General features: G+C 37.6%; 1 protein-coding gene across 1 annotated transcript in view; it reads right to left on the bottom strand.

The window, feature by feature from the left end:
• CSMD1 (CUB and Sushi multiple domains 1) overlaps positions 1-22,397 on the bottom strand; it is a 1,986,149-nt gene that overhangs the window by 327,051 nt on the left and 1,636,701 nt on the right. The window contains exons 25-26 of the mRNA XM_034647758.1: positions 10,631-10,822; positions 10,043-10,169 (exon numbers count right to left, since the gene is read on the bottom strand). Coding sequence (XP_034503649.1) covers positions 10,043-10,169; positions 10,631-10,822 — 319 coding nt within the window. The remainder of the gene's footprint in view (positions 1-10,042; positions 10,170-10,630; positions 10,823-22,397) is intronic.

The raw sequence follows: 22,397 nt of genomic DNA on the forward strand, positions 1-22,397 counted from the left end.
GTGTCTAGGTGTTCCTGATTTTCACTAATGCTCCTCAGGACACATTAGGCTTATTAACTGCAAAATCCACATAGTCATCTATTCCAGAATTTAAGGTAATGTAGGGAATAACTATCACTGTAGAATTATGAACTACTTACGTAACTGTCATTGTAGAATTACTTTTATACTGTGTGCTTGTAGTACTTTTTGATAAAAATAAAAACTAATGAAGAAAAAAGAAAAGGAGGAAACTTATTTAAGTGATTTCTCTGTGTATAAATCAGGCAATACACTTTGAACGATGTGTGAAATTGTTTTCTAGAAAATACAGATTATCAAAATTGACTCCAGGAACTCAATATACACAAACATACAGAAATATACATCCTGTATTTATCAAAATATTTTTAAATTGGTGATAAATTGAAAATAACATAAATGGTCAACAACGAAGGAATTAAAAAGTCAGTAAATATTGATATATTGATATATCTATCTATCTAGAGAGAAGTCTGTAAAATATAGCTAAGTGAAAAAATAAACAAGTATGAAACACTATGATTTTTAATTATCTTGTATAAATAGTTTTGTTTATTAATTCAAATAGTTTTCCTATAGATTTTAGGAGAATTTTATAACTTCAGATGGTAAAATTTAATATTTATTACTTTTTCCACTATGGAGATTTTTTTTTTTTGTATAATTAAAATATATTTACTTCAGTAAAGAACAGTTAAGAGTTTAGTCCCTGAGGCTGGGACTAGCACACTGAGGCCCACTATCACCACTTCTAAATAACATTATTCTGGAGATTATAGCCATTGCAATAAGGCAAGCAAAAGCATAAGACTCGGGGAAAAGAAAGTAAACTATTATGATGTTAGATAACATAACTGTATGCATAGAGAAAACTTGAAAACCTACAAACTCTTAGAATTAATAAGAAAATTTATGAAATATAAATATAAAACTATAATTTGTTTTCATATAGCAGCCACAAATGCATAGTGACATAAATATACTATTTACATTAATATTAAAAAAAATCCTGTAGGTAGGAATAATTCCAACAAAAGATGTGCAAGACCTCCATGCAGAAAACTGAAGAGCATTATCAAAACAGGTTAAATAAGATCTAAATAAATATTCCAAACATCATGTTAGGGATCAGAAAATTCAGCCCTGTAAATAATGTAACTTTTCCCTAAACTGATCTATTGATATAATGTAATTCTAATCAAAGTCCTACAAATTTCTTTTGTAGAATGTAACAAATCTTTCTAAAATAAATATAGAAATGCAGAAGGGCAAGAGTAGTTAGAGCAATCTATATTATAAAGAATAAAGCTGGAAAATTATAATACCAGTTATCAAGACATATTATAAAATAACTAAGTAATTAAGACAGAAAAATATCTATATATCTAGATATATCTGGTTTATGATAATGATTGCATTGTAACTTGAAATGAAGAAAGATTGACTTTTTAACACATGGCCAGTTTAATTTTACCTAATGATAACACCAACAACAATAAAGTAACTGAGTATTTTTCATACATACACAAAAATCAATTCCGGATGGAAGAGAGACATAAATGTGGAAGTTTAAATAAATCTGCAAGAAAACCTAAGATATTATTTTTATAATTTTGGAGATGCAGAATTTCTTAATATGGACCCCCAAATCGTAACAACTCCAAAAAACATTTGACATAACACAATTTAAATACAGGTAAGAAACACACTAACTATAAAAGAAAAATGAATTTTAAAAATGTCACTCATTGAAATTAAGAACCTATGTTCACCAAAAGACATTATGCATGGTGCACTGGGTGTTATATGCAACTAATGAATCATCGAACTTTGCATCAGAAACCAGGGACGTAGTATACGGCGACTAACATAATATAATAAAAAAAACATTAAAAAAAAGACATTATGATACCAAAAGACTGACCATAGAGTAAAACGGTAAGTGTTAAACATATAATTAGCAAATAATTTCTTTCAGGATATATAAAAACTACATACACCTCAATAAATAAAAGAGGCATTCTGGCACAGGAAAAAAAGAGGGTAAAAGACTTCAACTGGCAATTCATAAAAGAGGACATTCCAAAGGCCAGAGAATGCAAATTAAAAAACTACTGCATATCCACTAGAATGTCTAAAATGAAAAAGACAGTCAATATCAAGTGTAGTTAGAAGGTGAAGAACCTGGAAATCTTATTTACCTGGTGACGGGAGTAAAGACAGGTATGACCACTTTGGAAGATCATTTGGAAGAATCTACCAAGGCTGAGTATAGGACTCACCCTTACTCAGACATCCCAGTCCTAGGTATGCATCCAAAGAAAATCATGCATGCATTCCCCAAATAATACATGAAAGCATATTCAACATGGCAACCCAAACCAGACAAAAACAATCCACATGTCCATCAACACAAAGGATGAATAAATAAGTCATGGTGTATTCACGCAATGGAATAATCTAGCTATATCAGTGGGAGTAAAGGTTGAAGAAATGAAGATACAATACCAATCACACTGCATAATTCCATTTTATATAGTGTTCAAATTAGGCAAGACTCATCTGAAGGCCATAGTGATCATCATTGAGAATGAATGATTCAAATGGAGCTCAAAGGGCACATGTTGTGTCTTGGTGATGTTCTATTTCTTCATCTGGCTGCTGGTTACGCAGGGTGTTATTGTGTGAACAAGCCATACACTGTTACTTTGTGCTGTGTCAGGCATGTATGTTATATGTTAATGAGAAGCTTCCACAGACAACCAATCAACTATGCACCTAGATGCCATGATATTTGCCAATCTGGAAAATGTCTCATGACTCCAACAACAAAAATGATATAACAAAGTTTAAATGCAAATAAAGCAACAGCCATTTAAAATAAAACCATTTAAATACTAAAAGTCAATATGCCAGACACTATACCACTAGGTAGGGAACATTTAAAAATCAAACAAAATATAATATCATCACTAAAGAACTCACACTTATTTCAGACACAGACACATGAGAAAAAAAAAAGCCATACACATTGCAATGCATAGCATCAAAAGCTCCAACAGTTATGAATAAGGTCAGTGTAGAAGGACATGTGTCCAATTCTGCCTCAAGATATCTCAGAGGGGTCTTGTCAAGCAGAGAGAAATAAGGAAGAAAATTCAAGTAAAGGCAGAGAGACAGAAATAAGTAAACGAATAAGTACATAAATATGTCAAAATGTTAAAATATGAAAGCTGCAAATAAATATAACAAACAAAATGCTGTAGAGACTTTTTTTTCCCTGCCAAATTGACAAAGATTAAAAGGCTTTGTTGGGTTTTGGTGAAAATGTGGAGACTCTTCCTTTTCATACACTGTTGGAGGCCATATCTACTCTTTTTAAAAGTGATTTTGTAATGGCCATAAAAACTGAAATGTGCACATACAGCATGGCTGGTAACAGGGAAAAACTGAAAATAACCCAGATAACCTGACAGGGCATGGTTTAAGCAATTGCTGGTACATTCAGGCGATGGAATATTATGCAGTGATGTGATAGATTGAGGTGGAATTACAAGTAAGGACCTAGAACTTTGACTATATTTATTAACTGAAAAAATGCTCAGAATAATATGTGACATGACACTATTTTTGTAAAGATAATTCAATAAATAGATAAATAAATAAATAAAATTTTATATATTCATGTTTGTATGGAGAAATTATAGAAATATATGTCAAATTTTCAACTGTAGTTATGTTTCACATTTAAAAGGACAGTGAACTACCTTTCAGGCTTTTTATTTTTCTCTAACACTTTTCTACTATTTCAAAAATAAGGGAAAAAATAGATACTTTGAATAATATGTCAATGGGCTTTAATTTATTCTGCATATAATAAGCAGACAAAATAATCTTTTTTTGAAGCGGGCAAGTGAAACAATCAGTTTTGTATCATAGAAAGATTTGTAATAAGATATGTAAAAATGTTTCCACCATTTGACCCAGGAAAAAATTTTGTGGTTGTTTATACTAAGATATTAATTACAAATAAAAGCAAAGTTTTACTTGCAATACTATTTGGCATATGATTATGGATAATATCAAAAACTAGAAATAACATAAATAACTAACAAGAGCTACAACATTTAACGACACACACTCACACTGTCGAATATGCGTAGTTACATGTAAGACATATGTCAACATGCTAATAATCATATATGGTAGAGGGATAACGGGAGTCTTTGTTTGTTTTACAATTTTCAAAATGTCTCTATGTGCCTTCATTTTTCAACCATATTAAATTAATGTTGTTAATAAAGAAAATAAAACATGTTCCCTAGAGTGAGAACGGTGGACTAGAGAAAGCCCTCACAGAATGTTCAGTTAGCACGCCTCATGCATTACAAGGATCTGGATGAGGGAGCAGTGACAATGTTGGGTGGGCAAGAGCCATCTGGGAGCATCAGTCATAGAATTAATGAGACGTGAGGATCACATGAGTGTGGGTGGGAGAGAAGCTTGTGATATGAAGAGTTTTGCCTTCCATCCTTGGATGCATGGTTATGATGCTAACACAGACAATAAGTTTAGAAGGAAGGTTGTTGTAGGACAGAAATGCTGAGTTCAGAGAAGAAAATAGGTTATTTTTAGATGGGATAATAAGGGTGAAAGTTTTGTTGAGGAGTTTGGCATTTTAACTGGGTCCTAATAGATGGGAAGAATCTGGAGATGAGGCAACAAGGACTAATTGGGGAGAGCAGAGGTCAAGAGACAGCGCTGGTATAGCCCAGTTGGGATTAGGGACTAACGTATATATGAGTAGTTTCAGATACATTTGTAAAGGCACCGTAAGCCAAATCAAAGAAAGTATTACAGTTCTGGTTAAGGAGCTTATGCTTGCTGATCAGCAATGGGAGTGTTCCAGAGACTGGGCAGGGTAAAGCATGGATTTGGAAAGGTCAGCTGGGAGACGATTAAAATAAGGAAGATAATGAGCATGTTAAATAAGGAACTGGAAGCGGCAGATAACAAGAAAGGGAGATAAACAAATGGAGAGCCGACAAGGCTTTCGCTCATATGCAGCTAATTTTTTCTCAGTGCTTATTATGAAGACATTTAATGTAATTATCAGATGAATGCTGTGAGACATATACTAACATCTTGGGTTTTCTATTTGGGAAAATACTGGAGACCGAGGAAGGAGAAATAAGGAAGAGTGAAGATAATACTGAAAATTAGACTCCCCAGCCAGTTGGGGGAAGGTGGATATTAGCAGAAATCGGGAATACAGAAGTAGAAACTGGGACAGTGGGAACGATAGTAGTAATGGTGGAAATTGAGGAGTCTGAAGTCTATCTGCGGGGAGCTCCTCATTGCTGAAGAAGTGGTAATGCTAATGTTTCCACTGCCAACTCCTCCTGTAACTCCATCTACATTCAACTTGAATTTCACTTCCTGTGTTACCACTTTTCATTTCTTTTCCCCATACTTTCATCTTTTTTGACCAATGCCCTTATTCATGATCTGTTGATGGAAAATGTCAAGTGGGTTTATGCGGGATACAAGGTGGCACCACAACATGCTTTGCTGTCTGTGCATGAACTGAAGAGCAGATGCTCGGTGCTCAACTTCCCAGGGACTTTGAGAGAAGACATGGAGAGCCAGTGATTGTGATGAGTCTCTGTTATTTGTGTAGTGATATGGGAACCCAAGAGCTAAAAGAGAAGTCTGTCCTTTATGGAATCCTTCCCAGTCAGTCTACACATTTCTACTGCAATTTCAACTGTGTTGTTGGAGAACTAGTGTTAATTAAACAGTCGTACCTGAAATTGTGCGTGTCAGGATCCTGCAAAGTGAGGAGTGCCTGCAGCTCTCCTGTCTCTCACTCACTGTCACCTGAGTGGCTGGGGAGGTACACTAAACCCAGTGGCTGCCCCATGGCCCCAAACTAAGCACTGGAAGCTAGCCCAAGACTTGGCAGACTTGGTAGCAACACTGGTCTCTTCCCTTTTCTTGGCTGAAGTTCTCTTGGTTGGTTATTTCCTCACATTATCTCCAAAAGATAAGTATAACTTACTGTGTTCTTAATAAGAAAGGAGAAACCCTAGAGGTTTTGTCTCTGGCCTGATGTGCTTAACTGCTATGTCATCAAAAGTCTTCCAGCTTGGGTTTCCAGCATGTTTCCTAAGGCTCAACATTGAGATTGGATAGATGTGTCTAATGAATGGAGGTCATTGGACTGCCATTTTCCACTTGACCCTATTTCTTATGGGGATCTTGAAGTCTGGTCAAAAATAAATTAAAATATCCCTAGATTTCCAAGCTAGATCTCACTGTACTCTTTCTACCCCCAAATACACCTGGGAAACAATTCTAAGACACATCAGGGTGAGATGAGGACCATCACCCCACATTTTACTTTCTGTGAAAGTCTGAATAGGGACAGTTTTGACAATCTTGGTAAATTTTTTATCTATCTCTGATGTTTCTAATACGGCATGGGCTTTTCTAAAATAATTCCCCTCAACTATAGCTCCAAATGCAATTTCCTGTGAATGATTAGGAACAGAAATACTTTCAAAGCTAGTTTTCCAATTACACTTGCAGAAAAGCAATTAAAACCAAGGAACAATATATACATGTGATTATGTGAAATGTGGCCTCTAATGTTGCTTGCTGAAGATGTTTATAGTGCTATTACCTTTATATATAAATTATAGCTGTGCTCAGCAATGAAATACATGGACTCTCTTAGAGAAATGTCTACGTATAACACTAAATGTGGCTAAATTTAGTACAATGTCTTGTGATTAGACTTTTAATTAAATTCAGCTCAGGGTAACTGCTTTATAGAATATATGTTAAAATTACAAGCCTCTTCCAGACCCAAGTGCCCTATAACAACAACTATTTAGGGTTCTTCTATTACCTTGAACAAAAACTTATAGCAATATGCAATCAGAAATTGCTCTGGGCTTCAGTGAAATCAAAATAGGCCCAGTAAGAATTGGCCCTGAAGTGTGTAGAAACCATCTCTTTTATAATTCCTGGGATCCTGTTGCTTATTTGTTCTCTAAGAGTGAAAAAATTTACACTAAAGAAATCATAGTTTGAATCCATAATAATAAATTCCATTTATATCAAGAATTTTTAATACTTAAATTCATCCCTGGACTCATGTTTATATAACAGATGTATTGTTCATGATCAAGTAAATGGTGTGGTTAATATTGGTTATGTTACCAGTGGAAAATCTAAGACTTCATAATTAGCCAACAAATATCAGAGCTAAGACCAGACCCTATTTTTCTGAGTATTAGTACTATTTTAAGCACAAAACTGTACATCATAGACTTTTAAGTACGTTTTATTTCCAAAGCACCACACTAAAAATAATACATATTTTCTTAATGAAGAGAAATCACCAGAAACATTTTGAGACAATGTTGAGTAAATTAATTATAAATACTGATGCTTCCTTTTTAATTTCCTGTTTAGGAAGGGCTTTATGGCTTAAATCAGAAATATCTGTTTACAAATTTGATAAGATTAATTCTCATATGTGAAAGATATGGCAGAAACAAAAGACAGTCCCAGAACAACAGATTGGTGTATCCAATTTTCTTTCCCCCTAGAATCCTAATGGTTAAAAATCAAAGCAAGTTCATGATATAAAAGGTATATATTTTTTATTACTTCAACTCATTTCTTTATTACTTTCTTTTCTCTTTTCTTATTAAAATGTTAATGAAGTATTAGATTCACTTGCAAAGAACGAATTCATCACTTGGTTTGCAATTAGGAGAAGAGTGCTCATTTTAATTCTCAGGAAACAAATCACAAAGGAACTTGAAAAAAAAATTTAAAAATTTGAAATCCTCCTAAAAGAAAATATATCCTGTTTATGTAAACTATTTTGTCAAACTTAAAGAATTCCTAGAATTGTTTAAAATAAAAACTAGTGCAGCAGCTTTTATAATACTCAGATCAAGCATTCAGGAATTCAAGGTTAAGAACTAACATTTAGTTTTATTTAGTTCAATGGAAATCTGACTGTATTTATTTCCATAAAGAATACAGATTCTTAAATTGTTACTCAAATATACCTTATTTTTGTCCCAATAGATCAATAATTATCTAAGTAATCATATATCTTAAGGACACAAAACTGTTTGTTTATTTATTTATTTTTTAAAAGATTGTATATATTTATTTACTTGAGAGAGAGAGAGAGAGAGAGAGAGAGTGCACAGGCTGGGGGAAGGAGAGGGATAAGCAGACTCCATGCTGAGTGCGGGGCTAGATCTTACAACCCTGAGATTCAGACCTGAGCCAAAATCAAGAGTTAGATGCTTAACAGACTGAGGTACGCAGGCACCCCAAGGACACAAATTTATTTTTAAATTAGTTATTATAAAATTAGATATTGCATTATTCACATGATTTAAGTTCCTTCTCTTGCTTCTCTTAAGTAATAATAATAATTTTTTCTTAGGGTTTGAAAGTGATAATGCTTCGTGCCATGTTAGTTTAAGATGGCAAGATGTTCATGCCGTAACTTGAAAACAAGCAGGTGGATTTCAGAGGACGGATATCATATGAAGGGAACAGAGAATCATGGGTAGAATGTGCATCTCCCCTTGGCTTTCATTCCATTTTATTGTCACTAAGTTATAAAGTTGCAGTATGGTAGCTCTATGTCTGTTTAACGTACATTTCTAAGTTTGCTAGTGTGCCTTTTGTGAATAAGGACACAAAATCAGTGCTTTGTGAATGTATCTATCCACACATTTGCCCTAGAAAGAGGTGTCTGGGTTCGACCTCCACTTGAGTCATCTTCATGTATTTGAGGAGGGAGCTGAATTGGCTATTTAGTCTTTTGTGGACATAATGGCACACAGGTGGGGAGAATGGACCAGAGACCTGGGGATTAGGGCTTTTGGGGGTGAAACAGAGTTTTTAAACAATACATTTTGTACAGAGATTTCGGAACTACTACAGTGAAAGGGAAAAATTAATGAAGATAGAAAAACGATGTTATGAGGTGCTGCAAAGTGCTCTTCTTGTTCCTCAAGAGCAATAATCAAGAAACAACGTATTTTGAAATTACTTTTGATTTATGTGCTGTGGTTTTTGACACAGCTTTCTGACTAGAACATGGAAAAGTTACTTTAAAAAGATTACTTCTTGTTGGTTTACTTATTGGTATAAAAATTTTGCCATAATAGCTGAGAACCATTAATTGAAATACAACACTTTCTTCTGAAATATTTGCACAATTTTCTGTGATTATTTTTAAAGATTTTATTTTATATATGTAAGTTTAGATTTCTTGGTCTACCTCCAACTTACTTTGATATATTACAAATGACCACATATTCTCCCCATCCTTGTATGCAAGCCCCTTTTCAGTATGACTTTGCTTTTTTTTTCCGGCAAGGGGTGGAGTTTATTTCTTTAAACCTTATCTTGCCTGCTGATGAGTTTTGTTTTGGCGAATGCCATGTTAGCAAATGAACGCAAGCCCAAGATGGAAAAGTTTGTCATCTCTTGCTGCCAGAAACCTTCCACCATGAGTAGTTGCTGAAGGAACAGAAGTCTGGTCTGAAGAGGCCCCAGCATTCTGAACCATCAGCTGAGATCTGCATACCTGAGTGAGGCCATCCTGGACCATCACCCCATTGAGCTTGCCCAGGTCAGCACTGCCCAGGCAACACACAATGTCATGGGCAGATAAATAATTGTTTTCTGCAACTACATTTTGGGGGCCAATTTGTTATGCAGCAAAAGCTAACTGATACATTTAATTTATTTTTCTCCTTTTTTTATAGATGGCTTCACACCAGTTCTCAAAGGAATTCCAAAGTAAGCGTATGAGCTAACAGAAAAATTTACACACACCTTTACCTGTTTTCCTTTGACTCAGAAATGTAAAAACAATCGTGGATAATAATAGATGCACCATTATCTCTACTACAAAATGTCAAAATACACTCCTCTAGTCTAAAACCCGCTGAAACCAGGATGAAACAGGTACCTGATGGTCTTTCCCGGGTCTGCCTCTATGATCCAGGTGCAGTGGAGGTTGTTGTCATAGGGGGCAGGGTAGCCGGGAGACAAAATGCGCCCGGACGTGGCAGCGTGGATCTGACCCCCACACTCCGCTGCAAGAGACACAGACACTTGAGGAGACTTCCTCCAGGCCCCACAGGTTTCTATTTAGCTATTTTAAAAACAAAACCCCAAATGCTCACATCCACATTATGTTAACTAGCCAAGAAAAAAAAAAAAATCACAATCGTCTGTCTCCCTCATTTCTTTCCTTTCCTTGTTCCCCAGTAGTACCTTAATGGAAAGACATTGCCCAGTATGCAATTCCAGTCGAGAGTATAAAACAATGAAACACTCCTGTTATAATTCTCATATTAATTCTGTGCAGTAAAAGAGTACCAAGAAATCCTTCTTTCGTACATAAAACAAAATTCAGAAAACCACGCTTATCTTGGAAGTACATAACAAGCCTACTCTGGAGAGAGAGCAGAAGCATCCTGCCCTCTTCCAAGGCTGTGGATCTCAGCCCTCAGGTCTGCTTTTGTGTCGTGATGGAAACCGCTGCCCAACTCACCTACACAGGAAGGCAGTGGTTTGTCCCACACTCTGCGGTCGCCACTGAGGCAGGTCAGCGTATCACTGCCGTGCATGGCGTAGCCCGGGTTACAGCTGTACAGAACCACAGTGTCAGTAAAGTGGCCTTCGTCTCGGATCCTATAGCCATAGTTGGGGATTCCTGGATCCTCACACTTTACTAGGTCAAAACCTGTGAGAAAGGAGAGGAAAGATTGAGTGGAAGTAAGGGTAGTGAGCAACAAATAAAGACAAAACAGAGAAGGTTATCGAGTTCCCCTTGAAGCGTGGAAAGAAAAAGAAGATAGTGAATTTAAAAAGGGAAGAGCTAATGTGGGGCTCAAATGGATTTTATTTATTTGGTAACCATTTGTTGTTTCAGGATGTTGAATCTTTTTTTTTTTTTTTGTCCTTATCTATTTATATGATAATACGGAGAATCTTTTTTTCTAAGAGTTCCAAATTGTCACCTACTAATCCATATTGCCTGCTGGCATGCTGGATTCTCCAGTAAGCCTCAAAGCCCTCTCTCACTGAGCCGCAACCTTTTCCTGCTTCCATATCCCCTATCTGTGAAGCCCAAACCTTCCAGAAGGAGGGGCTGGCCATGCCTGTCTCCAGGACACTCTTCAGAGTCTTTACTGCCAGCAAGCACTCACTCTAGCCTACCGTCAAGAGCCACCCACCTTCACACAGACTTCCTCCACATCTCCAAGATCTTACGGTTCCTGGGAAATTAAAAAATTGCTCCTACTCACAGACAATGGGCTCGTGAATTTCCACATGCCACACTCCCATGGCACACCGTGAAGGGGATGACAGGGCAGCTAACGCCAGGTACAACGGGAACCCCAGAAATGAATCACGATAATGACTTCCTCAAACTTAGCTCTCAAACTCAAAGAAATAGATGACAGAAATGAAGATTTAGCTTCTGCAGAACTGAGAGCTGTATATTGCTTTTATGTGAGGCAATATTTTAAGGCCGTCTGTGGAGACAGTCTTACACTAACATTTCTCTCTTCAAATCCTGATGCAAATTTTGACCATTCTAAAGAGTAGAGCTGGAAACTTGATGTACCACATGGTCTGTTTACATTACTTCAACCTAACTTTGACTTCTTCCTTTCCTCCAGGAAGAAAGAAAAAGAAAGAAAGAAAGGAAGGAAAAGAAAGAAAGAAAGAAAGAAAGAAAGAAAGAAAGAAAAGAAAGAAAGAGAGAAAGAGAGAAAGAGAGAAAGAAGGAAGGAAATTGTGATTTTTGCTAAGTCTGCCTGCCAGATTTGCATTTTGAGATGGCTTCCATGGAGGACAATATACCAATAAATTCACAATATAATTCCACCTTGATGGTCTCTACATAATCAAGATTGAGTTCTGTAACTTTATATAGGGTAGAGAAAATTATAAGAGGTCATTTACACTCAGTTGCTAAGGTAAGTCTCTTTCCTACAAGTTTCCTTCTATAAAGTGTTAATCTTTACCAACTTTACCAACTATGCCTTTACAATGACTCTGATCTGTTTAAGAAATGCAAGTGATTTTAATTCAGGATGCCCAGAAGGAAAGAACATAAGAGGCTACCAATTCCAGTGCAAAACAAAGGGCTATTTTCAATCGCCACGAAGGAGAGGCAGACATTAAGGGGAAGGGTCTCAGGGCTCATGCAGATATTTGACTAGTCTGACCACAGAGTGCCAACACACCAGGCTGAAAGTAAGACGTAAGCTGTTTCATTTGCGTCTGACAGAAAACCATGGAATGTAAGTGTCACAAAAGGCCTTACTGATTCATTACCCTGAGCTTCTCTTTTTACAAAAGGAAAAAAAGAACTAAGTCTTCGTTGTTATTTTATGTAGCTCTTGGGATAGCAGTGAGGGCATCTGAGCAGGGCTTTAAAGCAATGCTGCCTGGGTGTGAGTAGCTGAGAAACCCACCCCTGGCCTGGAGCAGAGAGGAACCAGCAAGGAGGAGAGAGCATTCACTGGCCACACCTGAGACAACATCTCAAAATTTTAGAGACAACATCTCAACATTTTCAAAATTTTCACTATTTTGAAGTCAGCTTAAGTATCTGACATAATTAAAATTGAAACACATTCAGTAGACATAAAATTAAAAATATTCAGTAGACAATATCCATGCATACAAATTACAAAGAAGAGGAGCGCCTGGGTGGCTCAGTCATTAAACATCTGCCGTCGGCTCAGGGCGTGATCCCAGGGACCTGGGATCGAGCCCCGCATCAGGCTCCATGCTCCGCTGGAAGCCTGCTTCTTCCTCTCCCACTCCTCCTGCTTATGTTCCCTCTCTCACTGGCTGTCTCTCTCTCTGTCAAATAAATAAATAAAATCTTTAAAAAAAAATTACAAAGAAGAGCCAAGTACCTATCCCAACGGTTCATACCCTTGTGACGGGATGCTGGGCAAACTAAGAAATGTATATGAGCAATGACAGCCTTAAGTTCTAATGGGCCATGCAGGTCTTGTCTGTGAAGAGCAAGGTCTGTGCAAGACAACAGGCCCTGGGAGACAGTGATGACCTGTGATGACTTGCTGTCCCGTGGAAATCCACACGTCCTGTGACACAAGATTCTGAGCTTTCAAGGAGCACCAGAGATCTGGATTTTTTTAGTTTGAATTAATGATTGTTGAATGAATAAATATTCTGAAAGTGGAGATGTTTAAAATCCTGAATCAGATGATTAGAATCAGATGTGAATAATACAAGGAACTAAATGATTTTATCGACTTTTGGTGAAGGCTTTCATGAGGTTCATAATGGCAAAAAGTTCGCAAATTCCACCTAAGTCTTCTAAACTTAGCTTTGAAACACACAATCTTCTGGGGTCAGTGAAATCCTGGACAAAAAAATGGTCAAGCATGTTCAAGACCTTCCATTCTGGCAACAAATTGATCCCAGGTTACATAGAAGTGTTTTGTTATAAAAGATTTTCCTTGATGGAGATGTGTACTTATGCTGATAAAGTAATGACATCAATTTTTCCGTATGACTTACGCTCTTTCGCATTTGGTTCTGGTCATGAGATCACAGAAAANTATATATATATATATATATATATATCAAAGGACAAACAAGAAAACAAAGATGTACCAACAAAAATATCTATCAAACTTTATTTGGGGCAGAGTTTTTAGAGAAATATCTGTTTTATAGCTTTTTCTATCATTTAATCTTGATTTTTTTAAATGACATCTAGTTACACAGAGAAGTTCAGCCAGGTTATTTCTGATAGGGCAGTTAATCTTCCTAGTATCAGCGTTCCCTTATTTCTTATGATGCCTTCTATTATTTTTTCAAAAGTTCACTTAAGTCCTCAATGGCATCACAAAATTTATTATTTAGAAAAAGTTCTACACTTGATTCCTAAGTGCCCAAAGCCTCCAGGCTGACCCAATGTCATTACATGAAATATATTCCTCTTCCCTGTCAGAAAGTTGAAAGATATTTGGATAGTCCAATTTTCCAATCTTCATTCCACTGAAGAGAACTTTGTTCTTGCAAAACTGCTCACGTGATTTAATGATTCATTCCCAGTTATGGATGGAACAATAGACCTTTATTCCTGGATGTCTTGAAAGGACTACAGAAAGATCTTCAGAAACCCAAAATTTCTCTTCGTTTGACTCTGGGACTCAGTCTGCCCACAGGCACCAGAAACAGCTCAGCTCCCTTATTTCTTTCCACACATTAAACAGGATTCATTTCGACTAAGTTTTGTTTGCTTTGGGGTGAAGGAGTCATGATATCACTGTCTAAACATTTCTTTTTTTTTTAATGTCAGTTCATTTTTTTTTAAGATTTTATTTATTTATTTGAGAGAGAGAGAGTGAGAGAAAGAGAGAGAGAGAGCATGAAAGGGGTGAGGGTCAAAGGGAGAAGCAGACTCCCCGCTGAGTAGGGAGCCCCGGGCGGGGCTCGATCCTGGGACTTCAGGATCATGACCAGAGCCAAAGGCAGATGCTTCACCGACTGAGCCACCCAGGCGCCCTTCTAAACATTTCAACATTGCTTTTAAACATTGGTAAAATAAGTTGCATTGATGTATAATAGTGGAAGTCTGAAGCAGCCAAATAAAACTCTGATGTTAATTCCATGCCCATTTCAGGAAAGGAGTTTTCTGTGGTTCATCAAAAACATCTCAAAAATACTTTTAAAAATTTATCTTTAGATCTACAAAGATATTCCTCCAATGAAGAGATATTTCCATTTTAATCTGAATCTAAAACACTTTATAATAATCAGTCTTAATACTACTAAAGAGTATGCTTTTAAAAATATAGAGAAGGTATCCTTTCTGATCTTGAAGCCAAGAGCCTGCAGGAAATCAGTGCAGCAAATACTGATCTGTATAATCTTTATGCCTCAGAACCTTTAAAAAGATTAAATCAAGTTATTTGTTTCAAAACATTATCTATTAAGAGTTGCAATTGTATTGAATTTATTTCGCAACTCCACTGATTTCTGTTTTTCTGTGATTTCTTCTGAAGTCATATAAATAGTGAAGATGCTTTGGACCAAATGTTCCAGTGAAAATAAGCTGTAAACATCAGGCTGATGAAAATGACTACTCCGTATCTTTTGCAGTATTTACCCAGTCTCTATATTTTTGAAGGATTAAATTCTATATATCTTGAACATCTAACAAAATATTAGTGTTATAAGACCCTTCCACTTAACTCTCAAGTATTTGGTCTAGTTCTTATCTTCCAAATACAGCACTTGTGGGAGATGAGAGCCAGCTACGGATCTAATCCATTTTGTGCCTCGAGGCTGAGCCCTGCCACAGTCATGTGAATTCCTCCAGCCTCTGTCTACAGAGCCCTTGAGAAGGTGCATTCATGTGCAGGCAAGCTTTGAGAAGACAACTGAACAAGGAGAGTGCTTGTCATTTACGGATCTCTGCCTTCTCTTATGAATGACCGAAAAACCTTCAAATGTTTATAGAAGCCTGCTATCGTATAACTTTACCTTAGACTTATTTCAATTTGAATAATGTACTTTTCGGTAAAAATCTCCTTGGTAATATAAGAAAGGTTGCCATGTGCAAAAACAAAATAAAACAAACACAAAACAAAAAACAAAACAAAACAAAAAAACCAAACGCAAACAAACAAAAGACACACACAGGAAACACAGTTTCATATTTGTGTTCAGTAAAAAGAAGTATATTGAATTACATATATTTTTATTCATTCCTTGATTGGCAGTAGTCTAGAAAGAAATGTGGTTTGAGCTCAGAGCACAGCTTCAGGTTATCGTGGTGGTTCGCTCAAGACATGAAGTTCATTAACAGTGAATTATCTGAAATGTTTGATTGATTCCTGTTTTTTAAACACAACACTCATTATGTAGGAATGAAATTCTAGGTGAAGTATGTGTGCTCGCCTTTGAGTTTTAAATTATTATTTATGAAATTATACATCAATGTAGTGTTTTAGCTGTAGCTGTTATTGGTTTCAAATTGATTTTTTATCAGCTACTTTTTTCTCATTTGGTTTATTTATTTTTCCCAAATACTGTTCTACCATTGCTGTTATTTCCTGATTATGCAGGAAGATACTCTGAATTTCCCCCAAATAGCATTATTCAACAGGATGGTGAAAACATCTCAACAGAAAAGTGAGTTCCTGAGCTCCAGAGTGAAATATCAAAAAGCCTGTTGAAGTCCAGAATGGAAGTCAGATACCAAAGTAATCACCTCCTTTTCTGGGACCATCTTGGTTCTCATGAACTATGTCACTAAGACATCATAAAGCAAGGTAATCATAGCTAAAAATTCCAGGAGTCCATCTTGAAGTATTTTATAATTCTAAGCATATTGTATTCATCCAAAATGAGTCTTTCATGTGGACTATACTCTGGCCTTGCAGAGAGCTATGCAGTGGTTCAAGGGGTCAATATCCATTCTGGGAAGTCCTCATGAAATAAATTGCATTGTCCATCTCTTCTTGCTGATGTTTAACACTGCACCCCATTTGTCCCTGTTCAGGGTATTTAAAACAGAGGTTTGGGGAATTGGAGCAGAATCAAGGTCAGCATCTCAGGCATCAGGGCGTGGAGACAGGTGGGCTGAAGGCATTTTACTCTGAATCAGTTTTTAAATACATCCAACTGGTGAATAGTGTTCTAATTCATACTCTGTGGTAAGGACTTATGATCAGCACATTATCTAAATTTTTAAAACAGATCTGTGACTTATGAAGCTTACTTGTTAGGTACCATGAGTAGAATTGTATGGAATAGGGCTCTCTTTTCCATGGTCTACTTACTCACACAGGTAAGAAAATACATATTTTAAAAACAATATGGTACTTGTTACGGCAAAGTTTCCTGGGAAGGTTGAGAGAGGCCCAGAAGGAAATAGGAAGGCTGGGCACAGCTTTGCAGAAGAGATATAATTGAGCTCATCTAGAAGGATGGTAAGCATTGGTGGTTCTAGAACCAAAGAAGAAGTCTCCAAATAATGTCTTCACAGTTATGGGGTGGTTTGGAAGAATATGGCATATCCTGGCATGCAGAACAATTTCCAGTAGCATGTGTGTCTAACTGATGCTTTGCTGAAAGCATCAGGAGAGGGCTATCCTTCAGCCCCAGGAAGTGTAGAGTGACTCAGTGTGCAGGGGGTGGGGGTGGGGAAATGGGTGTCTGCACAAGGAAGCAATCCACAGCTATTTGTAGCATTTCAGAGATTTAATCAGAGCCACTATGGAGTATGGATTGGAGTGAGGGGAATAAACAGCAGGAAAAATTAAGCAATGTTTATCTAGCACTGAGGGTGGGCTTCAGCAGCGGGATAAGGGCTAGTGCGTGAGGTAAAATCGTGTGTGTGTGCGTGCGCACGCGTGTGCATGCAAACATGTCATCGCTTAAGTGGGGCCTGAGAGATGAGTGGAGGCAGCAGAGGGATGGCTGTGATGGGGGGGGGGACACAAGAGAAGGCACTGAGCTTGTGTAAGGGCATGAGGGGGAGGAAAACCATCACAAGCCCTAACATCCGTGTCATCTCACAATGAGCCAGTGCGTGGTCCAGTAAAACAAGAAACTCCTTCATCGACAGACAACTTCTTTTAGAAATAATTCAACATGCTCTGAACATTTGGGGGGCGCGACAAAAGACAATGTCAGGCCGTATGGAGTTTACTGTCCAATAGAGGAATCAGACACAATGATGAATAGCGACAGACTGCCACGAGCACCTCAGCAACAGAAATACGGAAACAGTGGATGGACACAGAGTCCTACAACTGCACGCGTCTGTTCTCCGTACTGCCGACCCTGCTTTCTGTGGCTTTTCTACTTTTCCCAATTTTTTCTGTTTTGTTGTATTCGCTTCTTTTTACATTGGAGATAAATAGAGGAACATGGAATATTTTTTTTTTAAGTAAATAGGAACTTCCATTCATTTTTGTAAGTATGGCTCCTTCTAGCGTATAGAATTAAGCCCATGGTTACGTGGTTAATATGAATACTTGCCTGGCATTACCACTCTCTGTTCAGATTATCCACGTCTTTTCCATATTTAGGTTTCAAACAAAAATCTTGATGTTAAAAATGATGACTTTAATCGCAAATGTAAGCTATGAATATTATTTTCATAAAATGTAATTTTTATTATGATTTCTACCTGATGATAAGGCTAGTAATTTAGGTCTAGTAGCTTAGTCCAGTAATATTTCATTTTATTGATAAAATATATGGAGAGTATAATTTCCTAATACAATGTTTTCATTTTTGGCCCAATATTAATGGGCATTAAAGTGAAACACAAAGATTATTTAGATAATCTTATTGAGCACACATATCTGGAAAATCTTACTCTCTAACCTACAACATTAATTAATTCATGAAATCACTTAAAATGCATTTGTAAAGTGCCTACGTAGTTGAGATACTTTGCTAGATGCTGAAAATATAAAATTAATTGATCTCCGTCCTGGCTCACCAGGAGCTCACAATCTCTACGGGAAAACAAATAATGTACAACAGTTAACATCTTACATTAATGGGACATCCATTTGTTAATTCAATACACACTTATTATGCACTTAATATACAATGTTTCACATGACACCATATCCTGTTTCAATATACAGGCATAGCCTTACCCTTCAGGGCTCTGAGTTGAATTGGAAGTGTTACTATTACATCAACAAGTGCTTAAAAACAGAATGGACGCACATTCAGGTGACGACTGGAAGAGTTCACCAAGCTGGAGGCCTACGTCCTTCGTCGGGATTTCTGTGACAACAGGATGCTAGTACAGGGCAACCCATTTATAGGCAGCCACACAGTATGAAATATGGCTGCTTCTAAATGAGCCACCTGTACTTTCCAAGGGGTGCACAGGTGGCCTCAAAGAACACGCCATGCTTGCTGGTGGATGCTTCCGTCAGGTTTACAAATAAAAACAAACATGCACAAATACATATACACATCGGTACAAAGGGATATCCAGAAATACAATGAAACGACTTCAGCCAACAAAATATCACATTAACTACATAAAATGTGATTTTGTTCTTTTCAGAATCTATTTCCAGATAGAGTGGTAGCTTTTATATTTCTTAGATGCAAGAATAGTTAAAGAAGTAACTTCCTCTCTAGAAAAGACTCTTTTCTGGGGTGTGGGGGGGGGTCCAAAAAAAATAAATAAAACTCAGCACGTTTTTATTTTGACTCTCTGACACTCACTAATTGCTTAAAATACCTCGACTATTCCAAGAATCAGATTAACTATCACTGATTTTTTTTAAAATTTAGCTGTAGGAGTTTGCAATCCTGAAGAATCTTCATGTCCATATATGAAGTTCAGATGAACTGAAAACTCTAGCAATTTATATTAACTGCTTTGATATCAAGACAAGGAAGCAATTGAAGCCAGATCGAACACAGATTTTGCTAGTTTGTGAAAATAATTATCAATATAGAGCCAATACCTAGACAAAGTGGCAAGTCAAGGACATCTACTAATATATTTATCACAGATACCACAATTAAATATATTTTGATCATACTGCCATATAATTACACATTTTTAAAGACCAAGGTATACTTTCAGCATCATTTTCTTTAAGAAAATTGAGCACTCCTACAACTATGTTACTTATGAAAATCTTGATACATGAAATGAAAATGGTGGAAAAATGGGAAAAGGGACATTAGGAACACATCACTGAGTTATTCTGAAGATTACCATTTTTTAGTAGTATAGATTTTTCAGCACATCATCTTAATTCCCATTGTCTAAAGCTCAATGTTTACATTTGCATGTATTTATTTTTATGTGGGAATATCCAGATTGACAACACGTTTAATTTTTATATTTTACTTTAGTAGAGAATTACAAGCTGTGGCTAGTTAACTGTTTTCAGCCATGGATCTCAGGGTCTTCTTTTCACTTAGGACCCCAAAAAAGGGACAGGTATCTTTCCATAAAGACAACAGTGAGTATGAAGCAGATCCCATAATTAGTACTTGGAGAACACACACTGAGCCATGCAGTGCATTAGGCAGATCTGTCTATGCTATCTCTTGTCATCCTGAAAATAATCTTACAAAATGGTTAATTATTGGACCCCAAGTCAGGCAGGCTGAGCAGTTTGTCACAGCTGAAAATAAGGGAAGCTCCCTGGAGAAAGTCAGGTTCTTTTCAGGAAGACAGAAGTCTAGCAGCTTCACACACACAGGATTAAGGTGATGATTCGTGATACAGAGTGAGTAGGGCCCCTCCCTACCTCTTACTAGGTCCTGAGAGGAACTTCTCCCAATGATGGCTGTGCCCACCCCTCCTCCAGCTGTCCTTGCTGGGAACAGGGATGCAGGGACTATCCAAGACACATCCTGACAAACTAGATAGGAGATAGTACTGTCTCTTCTCAGTGGCCATGGATGATTCACTGGGTTTGGCCAAAAAAATGTGATCGATAATGCGCGAAAATCATTTTGGAAAGCCCCATGGGGGATTTCATTCTTCTTTGCTCATAAAATAACTGTAACCTTTTCCCTTTCCTCAGAAAATTTTTCCACACTGGGTCAAGAAACGTGTCAAATTTACACACAACCAAATGAACCTCACACTAATCCTGAAGAGATTATCCTGGAAGCAACCAGAGACAAGAGTCCTGGTTCTGTGAACACTGCTGGTGGGTCAACTCAGTCAGTGTATCTAATTCTCGTCAAAGAGAAAAACAGTGTGTGAGGAGAGCAAAGGCACCCATGGACAATGTCTAAAGACCCTGAGTGGAAGAAGTAGAATGATTGGCAAATCGAAGGGTTCCCACTGGAAGAGGGGCTGGGAACAGCGTGATCAGATGGCCAGCAGCCCAGAGGCAGGAGGACTCGCTGGAGACGGGACGTGAGAGACAACCGAACACTTTGAAATGACTTCCAGGCTAAATACAGTCCCAAATTCCCTTTCCTTCACCTTGCCCCCCTTCCCATTCCAAGTGTTAACTATGACTAGTAATGTTTCTTTCTTCCTGACCCCATATTGTAGATATTTTTATAATAAAAAGCAGAAGATTTATGAAAACACATTTAGCTCTTCGTAAGTAAACTCTGTGTAATATAAAGGATTACCAACAATACTTGGATTTATTGCTGCTGTTATTATTCATATGTTGTAACTTGCATTATTCTATAGCAAATAAATACAGAGTATTGTCAAACCATACGCCAGAACACACCACCTCAAGCAATGTTGCAAAGCCACCCATTCCCCAGAAGAGACAGCCACAACCAGAACACTGCTGGCTTCTCCGAGCTTCAGGACGGAAGAGCACTGTTCCTCATGTTCCACATCTCATTCTTGCAAAGAATCTCTGCATGAGTGACTGCCATCCATCAGCCTAATTGTGACTTATAAGTGCCAGGCCACCCTAAGCCAGCTTGCTTCTGAGACATCAGTAGCGCGAACCACCTGACTTAAGAACAGCAGTTTGCCATCTCACCCTGTCGAGCTGGTACACGACACGTGCTCACCGGGAACTGTTACACACTGGGTGTGAAGTCTCATGTACAATAAACATCACCCAGATTTCAGTCGCAAAACCCAAATGCAAAACAAAATAAAATAGGTAGCCAAACAATTCTGTGAATCAAACAAAGGCCATGAATTCACTCTCTCTCCGAGTGGGCACCACTCAAAGACACCCCCGCACAACACCTTGAGATAATCTGACTCTCTTCTGTCTNCCAAACAAAGGCCATGAATTCACTCTCTCCGAGTGGGCACCACTCAAAGACACCCCCGCACAACACCTTGAGATAATCTGACTCTCTTCTGTCTGCTGCTCCCACGAAACCATGCACCGAAGCCCTAGAAAACCTCCCCAGCCTGCTTTCCCACAAGTGTCCGCTCTTCCTTTCTCGCCTTTTCACTTCGGTCCACGCCACTGCCCTCACACCAAGGATGCTACCAGGGTCTACTGGGAGATTTCCTGGCTGGATCATCCTTGAGACGCAGGTGAAACTCCTCCTCATAGTCTTGTCACAATCCTGTCACCTGCTCTTGCCTCCTGTATCCAGGCTAACTGCCCAGTTGGTCAGCCTCACACATGTCCTCCAAATCATACCTGTCCTTTCAGACCAAGTTCAGCCCCTTCCTGCTGAGGCTCCCTTAACTGTTCCTCCTGCATCTTCTGTCCTTCCTGAATTTCTTATGAAGCCCACCACAAAAGAGGAGACAGCTGGTGTGCTACCTGTTTTTTATTCTTCAATGTTTTCCCACACATAGAGTTCGTTAC

This window comes from Ailuropoda melanoleuca, chromosome 18 (assembly GCF_002007445.2).
Source record: "Ailuropoda melanoleuca isolate Jingjing chromosome 18, ASM200744v2, whole genome shotgun sequence".
NCBI classification, from domain to species: domain Eukaryota; kingdom Metazoa; phylum Chordata; class Mammalia; order Carnivora; family Ursidae; genus Ailuropoda; species Ailuropoda melanoleuca.